We start from the raw sequence: 13065 nt of genomic DNA on the forward strand, positions 1-13065 counted from the left end.
AAAAAAATATATTATCAGGCCTTCGTCTTAGTAAACCGAATTCGTAAATATTTATTAGAAGTAATTATGAGTCTAGGGGTGTGTTTAATTAGGTTTTGATTAAGTGAATTTAGCTTAATTAAGATAAATTAGGAAAAAAAACTAAATTAAATAACGTGTGAAAGTCTAATTGTAGATTAAAAGAAAATAAGAGGGACTAAATGGGAAATTAAGCCTATTCCATTAAATGAGGCGGCAATCACTTATAAAAATCTTAGATTTTTGTAATTAAGTATTATTTAATTATAATGTATATTATTATATTATAATATTGTAATCTATATTAATTATAAATAAAATATTATATTGTGAAATAAATAAATTTATGCTAAATTACGGTGATGATAATGTATATGTGTAAAATACATATTAATACACTTGTAATTTATTTATTTTCTTAAATAATAAGTAAAAGATATTTATATTTTATATTATTATTTATATTATGACATTAGTATTATTATTATTATAAAAGATATTTATATTTTATATTATTATTATTATTATTATTAAAGAAAGATAAATGTATGATGATGATAGTATACAAATGTAATAATATATATGTATATATTTATAATACAAATATTTATTTAAGTAATAGATATTTGTTAAAAATATATTATAATGTATAATTATAAACAGGTAAATAAGATAAAGGAAATGAAAAAGAAAGAAACAAAACAAAAAGAAACAGAGATTAAACGAAAATAGGAAGGAAAGAAAAGGGAAAGAAGGATAAAGGGAAAATTAGAGATTTCAAGTTTGAAGTTTAATTGGTAAGATAAATTAAGTCATTTTCTTGTAATTTTTGAGTTTTCGGAATCCTAGAGATAAATACTACTTGATTTATGTTGAAAATTTGAAAGTTAGTAGATTATTAGATGTTGTTCATGTTGAATAAATTGAAGTGTTAGGGGTTAAATTGATAAAATTTTAAGATAGAAGTGAAAAGGGATTAAATTGTAAAATAAATTATAGGTTTTGAAATAATAGGGACTAAATTGAGAGAATTTAAAAATTAGGGATTATGGTGAAATTTGAAAGTGGAAATTAGTCTAAAGTGGGATTTAAATGATAACATGAAATTAGTTTTAAATAAAATAAAGTTAGTTTTGATTAATGGACTAAATTGAAATGTGAGCAAAGGTTGAGTACAAATTGAAATATTTAATATGAAAATTGTAGTGTACTGATAAATTTTAATTGTTTCAATTTCCGTAGCTAACGTTGAGTCGGAGATCTCGGTTAAGAAAGGAAAGGACCTAATTGAAGAAAAAGGAAAAGAGAAGGCTAAAGAGTGAAGGCAGAATAAAATACATTATCTCAACCTTTTTGTTGTAAGTACTACAAGATTTTTAAATTATCTTATTTAAATGCTTTTATTGTGGTATAGAATTACTTAGAATTAAAAATTAGATTATGGAATTATGAAATTTATTTAAGAAAATTATAGGTGGAAAATAAAAGAATATATGAATTTTGTAATCCAAACTACAATTATTTCCTAAGTTGTGGAAAATTAAGGGTTAAATTGTAAATTTGAGAAAATTTATATTAGAAATAGAAAAGTGAAGTGCATAACACTTAGAATGAAAAACATTGATGTTGTAGTGTATTTTGGAATCTTAATAAGTATCGAATTATGTTATATGTGTTATTAAAAGTAAAATATATTGCTACATGAAATTTTGTGATAAGGACTAAATTACAAAATATATAGAAGTGATATGTGAAATACATTATAAGGATTATTAGTGAATTATGGGTGAATATTGAATTTAGAAAATAGATTACATTTATTAAATATAGTGAAGATATAAGTATATGGATTATTGTTACAAGGATTAAATTGTAAAGTATGTAAAAGCATTATACAAAAAGTGTAAAAGAGATATGTGTGCATGATATAATTTGTCCAAGTAGACAGGATTAGAACTGCTAGGATATTAGTGGCATGCCATTAAGAAACCTTAGCGCGCTATCTGATTATTAGCACGTCAGTGCTATCTGATTATTAGCACGTCAGTGCTCTCTGATTAGCACATCCGTGCTCTCTATTCATTAGTGCATAATAATGCACCTCTATGTTTGTTCCATATATCTAGTGTGTTCTATAAACTCTACTTTGGGCTAAAAATATGAGATGTGAACAAAAGTGAAATACCAATGTGTTAAGGTAAGTTTGATAACTTACAAAAAGATAAGTTAATTTTTTTATTAAAAAAAAAGGCATAAGTGAAGAAACTTATATGTGTGCAAATATGTATTAATTGAATAAGTTTTAAAATATTTTGTTATGATTTATTTTCATATTTATTCTTGTAGTGCTTACTAAGCCTTCACCGGTTTAGCGCGTTTATTTTTAACGCGTAGGTACTGTTAGACTCTAAGAGGTAAAATTGGGTGAAGAGATTTCTCATCTCATCACATCCTCAAGAGCTTCAAAAGTAGGTACCATATTTTGAATTAAAATGACATGTACATGGGTAGACTAAATGTGGTTGATCTAAGTTGAAAATAATATGTTTAAATGTTTAAATTAAACGGTATCCATCCATAACCGTTCTGGCACCAAATATAATAGTCTTATACCGGATCCGTACATTTGGATCGGGTATAGGGGTGTTACAAAACGAACATGAAAGATATTGCTTATACTAAAACATTATTAAAATTATTAGAAAAATTGGTAAAAGATTATAAAAAAATAAAAATGGTAATAAAATAAAAAATTATAAAAAACATTATAAAATACATAAAATAAAAAATTCAGAAAAAATAAAAAAATCTAAAAGAAAAAGTTGCGGCTAAATTAACCATATATGCCAAAAAAACCTTATTGGTCAAACAAACCATTTTTTTTTTGAAAATTTAGGGAAATAGGTCATTTTTGGAGAGAGTGTGAAAGCGCGTCTCGCTACAGTCATTTCCCCAATGGTAAAATTTCAAACACGCCAATGATAAAATTTTAGCCTAGCCTGACAGTAACATTTTGTCTTATAAATACTCAAGACATTTTCCATTCTTTTCACTTAAATCCAATTCTTTCCATTGTCTCTAAACTCTCAATTCTCGCTATTCTCTCAAGATTAGTTCGAAATTTTCCAATAAATTTGTATACAAGTATTCTAGTTTTATTTTATTATTTTGTAAACTATTCATTTTGATTAATTTTTCATGAATGACAAGTTCTCTTTTTCATTTCGACGATAAGCACATTTTTGCTGTGTAATCGGTAATGGTAAGGAAAATTTTTAATTTTCATTAATCTCAATCAAGTTAATTTTAAAGTTTTAAAAATTTTAAATTATTTTGTTGATATAAATAGGCGGATGATCGGTTTTTGGAAGGGTTCATACATAATTTATCTAAGAGCACACCGAGTGAAATTTGTCGTTATTTATAAGATGCGAGATTCTTATATGTGTCTCGTATGCTCAGGACTATAAATTGGATCCCATACTTATCAGTATGTTGGTAGGAAGATGGAGGCCTGAGACACACACATTCCATCTTGCGGTGAGTGTACAATCACACTTAAGGACGTAGCTTTACAACTCGGTTTACTTGTAGATGAGCTAGTCGTTAAGGGGGTAGTAGTCATTCCTGGTAAGGAGGACCTTTGCAAGGCATTTTTAGGGAAGGTGTCAAACACGTTTTTTTTTAGAAAAATTCCAATTTGAAAATGGCTTTCTTGCACAACGAAAAATTAAAATTTTAAAAACCGATCCGATTTGTGATATTTATAACAATAAACTCTAACTAAATTCATACCTGTGTTTTTGGCTTAGCAGACGTTTGTTGTTCTCAGCTTTCAACCAAACGATCTTCAACTGCTTCAAGCGTGGGCTCGAACCAATTGAATTGAAACACAAAACTAGAAAAAGTTCTCTCTTTATTTTGAGAAAACGAAAATTCTCTCTTCTTTAATAGAATTTGGTAAAATTGTTATTTTAGAGAAATATATATAATAGTTAAGAATAATCTCTCTATTTTTCGGCTGAGTAACAATCTCTCAAAGTTGTGTATTATGTCCTACCGATGCCATCTATTTGTAAGAAGAGAAGGTAGAGCCCTTCTTGAGTTGTAGTAGTTATTTTAAATAAAAAAACAACTTCCTACTTAGAGTAGGAGTGGGGTGAACAACACATTCTAGTATGGGTCTCTCTCACATCAGGTCTAATTACAATTACTTCTTGAGCTTTTTGACTCAGTACTCTGTAATGCAGTTCAACTCGATTTGTTTTTTCTATTTCCCAAAATAAATTTTAATATTCTATATAAAATAAATTTCTCATCCCTATTTTACCCCCGATAAAATTTTAACGATTTTACCCCTAGTAAAATTTCGAGAAAATATGTTCAATATTCCACAACTCAACATGTTCACTGTGACCAAATGATTTATTTTCATTTTCGGGCTTCAAAATAGTTCAAAAACATAAACTCATTCTTTCTATTATTTTTAAGTAATCTATATATAATTGCAAATGCATCATTTCCAATTCCATTTTGGAAACCTACATTCATTTTCAAATAATTCCATTTTTCCATTTCGGAAAAAAAAAAACGTAATCATTCCTGAATGTGTCTCATTTCTCTTTTCCTATTGTTCATTTTTATTCAAACATGCAATTCATTTATGGTTTCAATGAGCTAGCGGAGGGATCAATTGGACATATGTAATTAGGGCTTAAATGATTTATAATTAAGTTTTGAATTTTCGTCTATTAATTATAAACTTATTTAGTCATGAAGTCATTCTACTATAGTATCGTGATTAAGCTCCTCCTAATGACAAACCATTACGAAAACAATTATTCAGTGCTCGTCGAGTGACATTGTCATAAGTGTGTTACCTTCATAAGATCTCATTGATCTCTTTTGGATAAAATACATTCGCCAAATATGATCCTATTTTATCTCATGGTAACCACTACATATTCCATCATGAAAAGTCAATTACTATCGAATAGTAATTAAGTCATTCATCATAAAAACAAAAGACCCATGACCATGTTGACTTTTCATCAACCATGTAATGCCAATAAATAGATATCATTTACCTATGTCTCAGGTTATGAATTCCACTATTGTGAATGACGCTACAAACTGCAGAAGTCATACACCAAATACACTAACTTTCGGTTCCTTATCTATTCGAACTCGGGCTTTTACTTACATTAAAGTGTACGAGTTACGTGGTTGGTGTGCCAAACTATGAACGTTACAAGTGAATAAATCCATAAACAGATTTAGGTCTATTCCGCTTGGGTCCTATTTAGTCCAGTTAGTCACATACATGTCTCTATCTTTTGGAAGTCATCCGCTCTAATGTCTAAGACAATGAATCTCCCTAATTGGACTTGATAGAAGACATATTAGTCTTTCAATCAGTTTGCTCATTTTCTATTTGACTAAGTACATGTTTAGGTTCGTCTACCAATATAAGCTTTCTTTTTGTATCATGATCCGACCACCTAATACCGCTTGGTATTAGTTAAACATTAGACAACCAATGAGTAACATTTGCTTCCATTTTGCTTTGAGTGCAAAAACTATTTGACGAAAATTTATACAAAATATATTAATTTAATTAATGAATTTATTTTATTAACCAATTTGTTAAAAAAAGATTACAAGTGTATATTGATGAAAATACTACTCTTAGAGCACCTAATCCAATACTACTCTTAAGGCACCTATTCCTAAGCCCTTCATGCTAAACTATTGGTTTAACCATAGTTTAACCAATGAGTCACTATTTCGTCTAATGTAAATTTTAAAATATAAAGGAAATGAATGGTATTTTTATAGATTCAAAGTTTTTATTTTTATTTTTTTCAAATTTGGGCTTCCATCTATTGATGTAATGAACAAATCCTAAAGATTTAAGTCACTTCGAGCAATCTTAGCATGTCACTGCCAGCACATTGGGGGTAGTTTGAAACTTGACATAAAGCTTGGCAGAGGACATTATTTGATCCCCAATGTCAAAGGACATTTTAAAAATTGGTTCTGGGACCTGGGCAACTTGAAAGAGTCTCGATGGTTGGAGCTCATCAATTCTGGCCTGCTTTTTCTTTTACTGCTTTTGTGTTTTTGTGGCTTCTTTTATCTAAATATTATAAAAAATTAAATTATTTATTTAAATAATATTTATTTAAAATTATTTACTAGATTTAACAGCAAATTACCACCTTGATAGCGATCTGGGATCCCAAAGCGAGATAAATAAACTAAATTAACATCTGGAAAAAACTTCAACAATCCGAACCCAATGGTATAGAATTAAAAGCAAGTGAAAAGGACACCTTGGAAAACCCAAGTAAGCATTTTGGGCACGTTAATCATGGAGCCGCCTTTCTTTAGTGCGTTGACCTTGGAAGTTTGAACACATGATCCGGTAGCAGTCCAGATTCAATGACTTCGTCAATCTCTATATCCCCACCAACTACAATCAGAAACAGACCACCTGGCACGGTCACAGTCTTCTTTGTTTTGTTAGGCGATATAGGTATTTGTAAGATTTGAAAGGAAAAGTGGAAAATGACCCACTCAGGCTTCAATGGGAAAGGAGGGGTTACCCTTCTCCCGCTGCTTCAAAAACAAGCATCAATCTGTGGCTGAAATGAGATGGTTTCGCATAACAAAATTACCTGTTCAACCAGTAACGGTATTACGTGCATCATTAACTAGTATAGAACAACGAGAATGTTACAGGCTAAGTGACCACCTTCCATATACAAAAATCAACGAGAGTGTTACAAGTTCAAGTATTGGAGCATCGTTTTATCTTCACCCTGCAACAAAACTCCCATTGTCCCCTAATATTCCCACTACGCGTAGCCTTAAGCTAAAAATGCAATCACTTTTCTAGTTGGCTAGAAGAATGGGATGGCCAAATTTACCAGAATAGGGAGGGAGAATCCTTCCATCAAAGAAAAATACTCAATTTCATTGGACTTGGGGATGGAGAGGAAATGGATATTTGTCCTGTCCCCTATTTACAATTATCTCAAATAGGTCTCGTTCGTGGAGGGGTGCTCGGTGTTTGAACTTTTAGTAGTGAAGTTTGAAGCCAAGGATCCAAAGTGTACTTTGGATTTGGTCTCGAAGCATTCCCAGAGATATCACACAAGAATCCGCTCTGTCCTACAAACTGATAAGCCGGATGAGGAGGAGAAAGAAAACAACTCTTGTGAGCTGCACCATATCTTAATGGACTTGAACAAGGAGATACAGGCAAAGATGTGATTGCTCTTGCATTATCTCTGTGCATATGAATACATGACAGGCAAGTTACTTTAGAACTTTGTGCCATAAACTTTGAGTGCAGAAATGAAAGACAACATAATTAGTACCTCGGATTCCTCAAAGCTCTTGAAGTTGTAGTCATTCCCCTCATCTCATAATCTCCATCAAATGAAGGGACATTATTTCTAGTGGACTGCAGTTCTAATATGGGCTGTTCAGAAAGTTAAAAATAACAAGAGAGATTAGCTTAAATTCAGCTTTAGTTACTGATAAGAAAACTTCAAGTACATATGCTCATTCATATTTGCAAGCTTAAATAGCGCAAAACAAGATAAAGGTATGGCTGCTACTTGAAAAGGAATATCAATTTGCATTTCAGGAGTAAAATAAAATTTTGAAAAGCATCATAAAACATGGAAGAAGCTCAAACAAGCAAAGAAATTGCATTAAAAATTTGATGTATAGAAACATTAATTAAGAAACTATCGGTTCATATACCAATCAATTTCAAAACAATGTAATAAACATGAGCCAACTTTAGATCAGTTTAATACACATATTGTTTTCATGTTTAGATTTTAACAAGCGTAATGATTGCATCCATAACTTTCACCCAATTATAAATTCTAGTAAATAAGGTCATCTTGAAATCACAATCTGTTCAGGAGCATCAAACCTTGTATGAAAAATAGTAGGTTTCTGTTTGTGCAGTATCCATTTCTGAAACAACATGATATGATGATAAAAAAGTTCATGATATTTAAATTAAAACCAAGTAGCAGAAGTTGTTCCAAGTGTTTTCTAAATCAATCAGTTCAGGATGTATAAAAGATGATGTCTATACAATCAGAGTAATAAAAACCATCAGAAAAATAAGAAACAGAAACAAGCATCTTAAGAATATATACCGGAGTGCGGCTTCCATCAAAAGTATAAGGAAATGCATCCTTGGTTATGCTGATGTTAGCAACTCTTGTAGTTGCTTGGTCATGAATGAAAGGGTGATCTAGCAGTTGCAAGGCTGTAGGACGTGCTGACGGTTCTCTTTGCAAGCAAAGCCTTATGAAACTTTTAGCTTCATTAGAAAGGCGATCAGGAATCTCTGGGATATCTTTACTGTTTCCAATTTTAAATATTGCAGCCACCTGTTGAATTCAGAATTAACAGAAGGATTGATCCTAATTCCTGAACAGTTTTGAGCTAGCCAGAAAAAGACATTATCCAAGAGATGTTAAGAATTAATATGTCGCACCCCTTCATACTGATTCCATGGTGGTTTTGATGTAGCCATTTCAAGTATGGTACAGCCTAGACTCCAGATATCCACTGCAAGGTTGTAGCCATTTGTATTCATTACAACCTGAAATCGGAAAAATATACAAATAAGTGGCCATAATGGGAAAAATAATTAGCAATGAAATAGACTTGGAAAGGTTTTTAATGTGGAAAAAAAGGGGGGTGATTCCGTTATCATATAATTGAACGAGAGAGGAAAAGCAATACCTCAGGTGCCATCCAGTAAGGACTTCCCTTGAATGAAAGCATTGTACCACAAGCTGTTATCTAGATCAGGAAGAAAGAATTGTTCATTAACTGGTGAAAGAAAAGGAAGTAGGCAGACAAGATCACTGTCCATTTTCAGTTTTTATTTACACATTTTCAATTCGCTAGATTTACACCTGTAAATGTCACTTGCCATTTTCAATTTTAATTAGACTGTCAGTCTCAAGACTTCAACATTAACTTCTTAGATAGAACTGCGGTTCAAGTGATGGTCTAAAAGGCATTATAAATATTATATAGATATATATATCAAAAGACAATTTTCATTTTAACCTCTGTTTTCTTTACAATCAAAACTAGCATCATATCAAAATGTCATGTAGTAGACACTTGTTACTCTTAGCTACTAACTAATTTCAGAGGCATTGAAGCTTCAGTATACTAGAATTAAGCCTATCATCCCCAAGATGAGATAAGGTAACATACATGTTTTGCCATGCCAAAGTCAGCCAACTTGATTTCACCAGTAGGATCTACTAATATGTTTGCCCCTTTTATGTCTCTGAAACATAAAACCCACAGCTTTAAAAACATAACAAAGTTGATGCTAAATTTCCACACTACAGACAACTAAATCATCCATAACCAGAAGTACATCCAAGTACCTGTGGACTGTATTTCTTCCATGCAAGTAAGCAAGCCCAGAAAGAATTTGTCTTGTATAGTTTTGAATGACAGGTTCCTTGAAGGCACCATATTCTTGAAGCAATTTGTGGATTGAACCACCAGAGACATATTCCAAGTAAACTGAGAGTGTTTCTTCACCCTGAAAAAATGGCAATTAGATTTACAATGAAGCAAGGTACAATTAACTGGTATCAGGAGAAGGATTCCAAATATCATTCTCCATTCCCCTTTCTTTTCATTTTGTAATGTAAGTGAATTATTTGCATGTCATGTCTTCTAAAGCAGTATTTAAAAAAAAATTACCAGTTCACTTCCATAGTACCGAACAATGTTTGGATGAGATAGCTGACTAAGCAAATTTATCTCCTGTTGACATTAAAAAGGATTAGAAAACCAGACACTAAAATGAGGCAACTTGTAAATGATCTCAATATCAACTGGTAAAAGAATAACAGAAATTATGTATCACTATTCAGTGAGAATCAGACAAAACTATTACCTGGTTCAGTTGCTTGAGGCTTTCTTTTGATGTTTGATCATCAGAGACAAGCCTGACTTCTTTTATTGCACACATCTGCCCACTTTCACTGTCAAGCGCGGATGCATAATCTTAGAAAAGTATACAATGGGAAGAAACTGAAAACATACTTAAGATGTTGGTAAATATCTTTTTTATCTTGCATATTAGCCGGATTGGAACCATGAAATACATGACAAGAGCTAATTTCTGTGACAGATAAATCTTAAGTCTTTTATGAATGGCAGAGTATGATAATTAACTGATACAGAAAGCAAGTCCTACCTATTAAACCCAAGGTAAACATGTCCAAAAGTTCCCCTTCCTAAGAGTCTACCTCTTCGCCATTTCGATAGAGTAAAAGGTGTATTTTCATTCACTCCACAAGTTCTTGTGCTAGGCAGGGCAGCAGAGGGACTAGTAGGAGAACCTGGTGGAAGAGGCAACTTATGACACACGGACTTGCCATCTTCCTTTCTGCCTGTAGGAGACTCTAGACTAACCGCAGACAATTGATGATGAAGAGGTGACGTCGGGCTGGTTGCTCCTCTCGACCCCGGACCAGGGCTTCTCGACCTCGTGTTCATTCTAGGTTCACCTTGGCCTCTGGGATCAATATAGGACCTAGATTCAGTTAATGTCAGCTCTTTGAAAATCATTACAGGTAATGCTTCATTTGAGTGTGAACAACCCAATACCATACAATAATATTGAATATTTGGCTCGTTACAGACATATGATATATTATTTACAGATGTAAGTATCCAACATGTATCATTCAAGAATTACATTCAATCTGAACATGAAACAGTGATTAATTTGTAAGTGTTAACAGGAAATTTCAGTTCCAAAAGCTGAAAATATTAACAGATGGCAGACCCAAAAGGAAGGAAATACATATGGATAAAATTATTTAAAAAAAAAGAACATGTCAAACTCTGACACCCAAGAAAAGACAGAAAAAAACTATATCTTATTAATTAATCAACAACTGCTTTATATACCAAAAGAAAAATTATCAGTAACTGCCCCATATTAATTCAGAGATTTTAATAAAAAATGAAAATCAATCCTTCAATATTTAGAATCCAATACATGTAAGGGAAAAGGAAACCTGTATGCAAGGAATTGAACCGGATCATTTGCAATCTGATTATCTTCAGAAGAGCTATCACTTGAAACCGAATGCCACCCAGATCCTAACCCCACAACATGATCACTCTGCATCGGTGAGATGGATGGTGTAGGCAAAGGAATCCCTATTTTTTCACCTGAATCCGAATCCAAACCCGAAAACCCGGATGACCCACCACCACTACAACCAACAACAACGCTGAACTCCCTGCTGGCACGTGGTGAATTACTGGTGGTTAAAACAAGCCCTCCACCATCAAAGCTCTTAGAGTAGTTGCTGTTCTTGTCATCGGCGGCGGCGGCGGCGGCCACTTTCATTTTGCCAGCAGCGTCGCCGGAGGAAAATCCGGCAGTAGCATCTGGTTTATTAGGCGAAAGCTTAATTACTCCGATGCTAGTGCCTCGTGGACTTCGATTTTGACTCTCTTCTTTGTTCTTATTCGACTTTTTACCCCACCAAGCAGGCATTTTTTAAAAAAGAAAATGTTATTCTCTATAAGACAATGAAGAAGAAGAAGAAGAAGAAATGTTTTGATTTGTGCAGAAAAAAAATTATATTGAGAGGAGGAAACCGAGAGGAAATGATGAGAAAGACTTCAGACAAAAAGAGAGAGAAGGATAGCTTTTTATTTCTGCATTTATTTATTTTAATAAAATAAGATATCATATTTTAATGATAATATTTAGTTATAAAATAAAATAAGATATCATATTTTAATGATAATATTTAGTTATAAAATTATTAGTTTTCTTATATATATTTTGAAGGTCTCTATATATATATATGATAAGTATATCGTTTTTTTAATTAGCCAAATAGATGGTTTTTCAAAATTTAGAGAAATAAGCTATTTTTAGAGAAATACATCGATTTTAGAGATAGAGTATCAAAGAGCGTTCAGCTTGATGTGCTTTCGTAACAACTGTAAAATTTTTAAAGAGTCCAACTATTATTTCATTTTCATATAAATATCATATCATTTTTCATTCTTTCTCTTAAATTTAACTCTCTCTATTCTCTCTAAACTTTCAATTCTCTCAAATTTCTCAAGATTTATTTGAAATTTACTAATATATTTGTATAAAAATATTATAGTTTTATTTTATTATTTCGTAGATTATTCATTTTAATTAAATTTTCACGAAACAAGTTTTATTATTCGTTTCAACTACAAGCACATTTTTGCCGCTCAATCGGTAATGGTAAGGAAAATTTTTAAATTTTGTTTTTCAATTAAGTTAATTTTAAAGTTTTTAATTTTAAAAAAAATTAAATTATTTTATTTTGTTGATATAAATAGGTGGATGATCATGTTTTGGAGGGGTTCATACAATTTATCAAATAGCCCAGACAATGAAATTCTTGGTTATTTGTAATATGCATGATTTTTACATGCATCTTGGATGCTCGGAGGCTTAAATTGGATCCTACGCTTATCAGCGCGTTAGTGGAAAGATGGAGACCTGAGACACACGTATTTCATCTTTCATGCGGTTAGTGTACAATTACTCTCGAGGACGTTGTTTTACAACTTAGCTTACTGGTGGATGGGTCAATTGTTACGAGGGCAGTGGTCATTCTTGGTAAGGAGTACCTTTGCGAGGCATTTTTAGGGAAGGTGCCGAATAAATTTCAAGGTGGCCAGATAGAGATGAAATGGTTGGAAGATAATTTCAAAGACCTTCCTAAGGACACAATTGACATCGAAAAAGAATAATACGCCCGAGCATTCACTATGAAGTTTATCGAGGGCATTCTAATGCTCGATAAATCTCAAAATCTGGTATACAAAAGGTGCCTACTACACTTAGTCGACTTTAAATAAAGTGGTTGACTAAGTTGGGGCTTAGCCTTGTTGGCCACGTTGTACAAGGAGTTGTCTCAGGCGATGGAATTGAATAAGATGTCAATCAGTAGTTACTTGCTC

The 13065-nt window shown here is 32.0% G+C and overlaps 1 protein-coding gene across 2 annotated transcripts; it reads right to left on the reverse strand.

The window, feature by feature from the left end:
* Positions 1–6718: 6718 nt before the first annotated feature.
* LOC107931203 (mitogen-activated protein kinase kinase kinase 3) lies at positions 6719–11794 on the reverse strand. Of its 2 annotated transcripts, none has more exons than XM_016863011.2 (11): positions 11118–11794; positions 10289–10627; positions 9986–10073; positions 9790–9852; positions 9465–9625; positions 9286–9361; positions 8800–8859; positions 8549–8656; positions 8205–8441; positions 7404–7507; positions 6719–7313 (listed from the first exon to the last, which is right to left on the reverse strand). In XM_016863011.2, the coding sequence occupies exons 1-11, from the start codon at positions 11603–11605 to the stop codon at positions 7058–7060; spliced, it is 1980 nt and encodes a 659-aa protein (XP_016718500.1). In that variant the 5' UTR covers positions 11606–11794; the 3' UTR covers positions 6719–7057. The 2 variants fall into 2 exon arrangements, with proteins under 2 accessions (XP_016718500.1, XP_016718510.1); XM_016863021.2 differs by having other exon boundaries at positions 10289–10609; positions 11118–11752.
* Between the last annotated feature and the right edge of the window lie 1271 nt (positions 11795–13065).

Source organism: Gossypium hirsutum, chromosome A12 (assembly GCF_007990345.1).
Source record: "Gossypium hirsutum isolate 1008001.06 chromosome A12, Gossypium_hirsutum_v2.1, whole genome shotgun sequence".
In the NCBI taxonomy this organism is placed as follows: Eukaryota; Viridiplantae; Streptophyta; class Magnoliopsida; order Malvales; family Malvaceae; genus Gossypium; species Gossypium hirsutum.

Excerpts from the sequence above, each read along its gene's own strand:
- LOC107931203 (XM_016863011.2), bottom strand. The coding sequence starts at position 11,605 with ATGCCTGCTTGGTGGGGTAAAAAGTCGAATAAGAACAAAGAAGAGAGT. Across the intron at positions 9,626-9,789 it reads GGTACTATGGAAGTGAACTG|GGTGAAGAAACACTCTCAGT; the intron begins GTAATTTTTTTT and ends CCATTTTTTCAG. Across the intron at positions 7,508-8,204 it reads TTGATGGAAGCCGCACTCCG|CCCATATTAGAACTGCAGTC; the intron begins GTATATATTCTT and ends CTTTCTGAACAG.